This window comes from Oncorhynchus gorbuscha, linkage group LG15 (genome assembly GCF_021184085.1).
Source record: "Oncorhynchus gorbuscha isolate QuinsamMale2020 ecotype Even-year linkage group LG15, OgorEven_v1.0, whole genome shotgun sequence".
NCBI lineage: Eukaryota > Metazoa > Chordata > Actinopteri > Salmoniformes > Salmonidae > Oncorhynchus > Oncorhynchus gorbuscha.
Window position 1 is genome coordinate 8,703,259 of NC_060187.1, and position 2,500 is coordinate 8,705,758.

The 2,500-nt window shown below is 53.5% G+C and overlaps 1 protein-coding gene across 19 annotated transcripts in view; it reads right to left on the bottom strand.

The window, feature by feature from the left end:
* The window catches only part of LOC123996580 (disks large homolog 1-like), a 320,554-nt gene that overhangs the window by 1,805 nt on the left and 316,249 nt on the right, over nucleotides 1–2,500 (bottom strand). For all 19 annotated transcript variants that reach the window (XM_046300045.1, XM_046300039.1, XM_046300038.1 and 16 more), the window contains 2 exons: nucleotides 1,533–1,705; nucleotides 695–804 (listed from right to left, as the gene is read on the bottom strand). In XM_046300045.1, coding sequence (XP_046156001.1) covers nucleotides 695–804; nucleotides 1,533–1,705 — 283 coding nt within the window. The remainder of the gene's footprint in view (nucleotides 1–694; nucleotides 805–1,532; nucleotides 1,706–2,500) is intronic.

Below are 2,500 nucleotides of genomic sequence, written 5' to 3' on the forward strand. Positions count from 1 at the left end.
CAAGCTTGTAGAGTCATACCCAAGAAGCATCGAGGCTGTAATCGCTGCCAAAGGTACTTCAACAAAAGTACTGAATAAAGGGTCTGAATACTTATGCAAATGTCATATTTCAGTGTTTTGTTTTTTAGAAATGTTCAAAAATGTCTAATAACCTGTTTTTGCTTTGTCATTATGGGTTATTGTGTGTAGATTGATGAGGAAAAAAACGAATGCATTTTATAATAAGGCTGTAATGTAATAAAATGTGGAAAAAGTCAAGGGGTCTGAATCCCCTAGGGCAGAAGACTTTGACCTCTTAATACCCACCATCCCCTAGGGCAGAAGACTTTGACCTCTTAATACCCACCATCCCCTAGGGCAGAAGACTTTGACCTCTTAATACCCACCATCCCTTAGGGCAGAAGACTTTGACCTCTTAATACCCACCATCCCCTAGGGCAATAGACTTTGACCTCGTAATACCCACCATCCCCTAGGGCAGAAGACTTTGACCTCTTAATACCCACCATCCCCTAGGGCAGAAGACTTTGACCTCGTAATACCCACCATCCCCTAGGGCAGAAGACGTTGACCTCTTAATACCCACCATCCCCTAGGGCAGAAGACTTTGACCTCTTAATACCCACCATCCCCTAGGGCAATAGAATTTGACCTCTTAATATGAAAAGGAATTTGTTGAATCAAAATAACTTACAGGATATTCTCCACAGACTTGGGCTTGATGAAAATAGCGATGGGGTAGAGCATGGTCGATTGCAATCGCTTGATGGCGTTGCCCGAAACATCCAGGATGCAATGCTTCCCCTGGACATAAAGAGAGAGAGTGAAGACATGTCATCACAACATAGCCATATGCTGACACTTCCTCTTCTATTCCCCCTGTCCTCCTCCTCTCCTCTTCCTCCTCTCTCCCCCCTCTTCTCCTCCACTCTTCCCCCTCTCCTCCTTTCTCCCCCCTCTCCTCCTCCTCCACTCTTCCCCTCTTCCCCCTCTCCTCCTCCTCCACTCTTCCCCCTCCTCCTCCTCCACTCTTCCCCCCTCCTCCTCCTCCTCTCTTCCCCCTCTCCTCCTCCTCCTCTCTTCCCCCTCTCCTCCTCCTCCACTCTTCCCCCTCTCCTCCTCCTCCACTCTTCCCCTCTCCTCCTCCTCCACTCTTCCCCTCTCCTCCTCCACTCTTCCCCCTCTCTTCCCCTCCTCCTCCTCCACTCTTCCCCTCTTCCCCCTCTCCTCCTCCCTCTCTTCCCCCTCTCCTCCTCCTCCTACTCTCCCTCCCCCTCCTCTCTTCCCCCTCTCCTCCTCCTCCTCTCTTCCCCCTCTCCTCCTCCTCCTACTCCACTCATCCCCCTCTCCTCCTCTTCCCCCTCTCCTCCTCCTCCTCTCTTCCCCCCTCCTCCTCCTCCTCCACTCATCCCCCTCTCCTCCTCTTCTCTTCCCCCTCTCCTCCTCTCCTTCTCCTATTTTCATCCTCTCCACCTCCTCTCTTCATCCTATTTTCATTCTCTCCTCCTCTTTTCCTCCTCTCCTCCGTTCACCTTCTCAGCGACCTCCCGTACAGACTGGACGCTGGTTCCATATAGGTGGTTGTTGTACTGGCCCGCCTCAATGAACTTGTGGTCCTGGATATCTTTCTCCATCTGCTCCCTGGACACCACAAAGTGGTAGTCTCTGGCATCCACCTCGTAATCCCGCTTCGGTCTGGTCGTGTCTGAATACCCGGACAAAGACAAGGAAGATGTATTTACATTAGGGCGGCAAGGTAGCCTAGTGGTTAGAGTGTAGAGGCGGCAGGGTGGCCTAGTGGTTAGAGTGTAGAGGCGGCAGGGTGGCCTAGTGGTTAGAGTGTAGAGGCGGCAGGGTGGCCTAGTGGTTAGAGTGTAGAGGCGGCAGGGTGGCCTAGTGGTTAGAGTGTAGAGGCGGCAGGGTGGCCTAGTGGTTAGAGTGTAGAGGCGGCAGGGTGGCCTAGTGGTTAGAGTGTAGAGGCGGCAGGGTAGCCTAGTGGTTAGAGTGTAGAGGCGGCAGGGTGGCCTAGTGGTTAGAGTGTAGAGGCGGCAGGGTGGCCTAGTGGTTAGAGTGTAGAGGCGGCAGGGTGGCCTAGTGGTTAGAGTGTAGAGGCGGCAGGGTGGCCTAGTGGTTAGAGTGTAGAGGCGGCAGGGTAGCCTAGTGGTTAGAGTGTAGAGGCGGCAGGGTAGCCTAGTGGTTAGAGTGTAGAGGCGGCAGGGTAGCCTAGTGGTTAGAGTGTAGAGGCGGCAGGGTAGCCTAGTGGTTAGAGTGTAGAGGCGGCAGGGTAGCCTAGTGGTTAGAGTGTAGAGGCGGCAGGGTAGCCTAGTGGTTAGAGTGTAGAGGCGGCAGGGTAGCCTAGATGTTAGAGTGTAGAGGCGGCAGGGTGGCCTAGTGGTTAGAGTGTAGAGGCGGCAGGGTGGCCTAGTGGTTAGAGTGTAGAGGCGGCAGGGTGGCCTAGTGGTTAGAGTGTAGAGGCGGCAGGGTGGCCTATTGGTTAGAG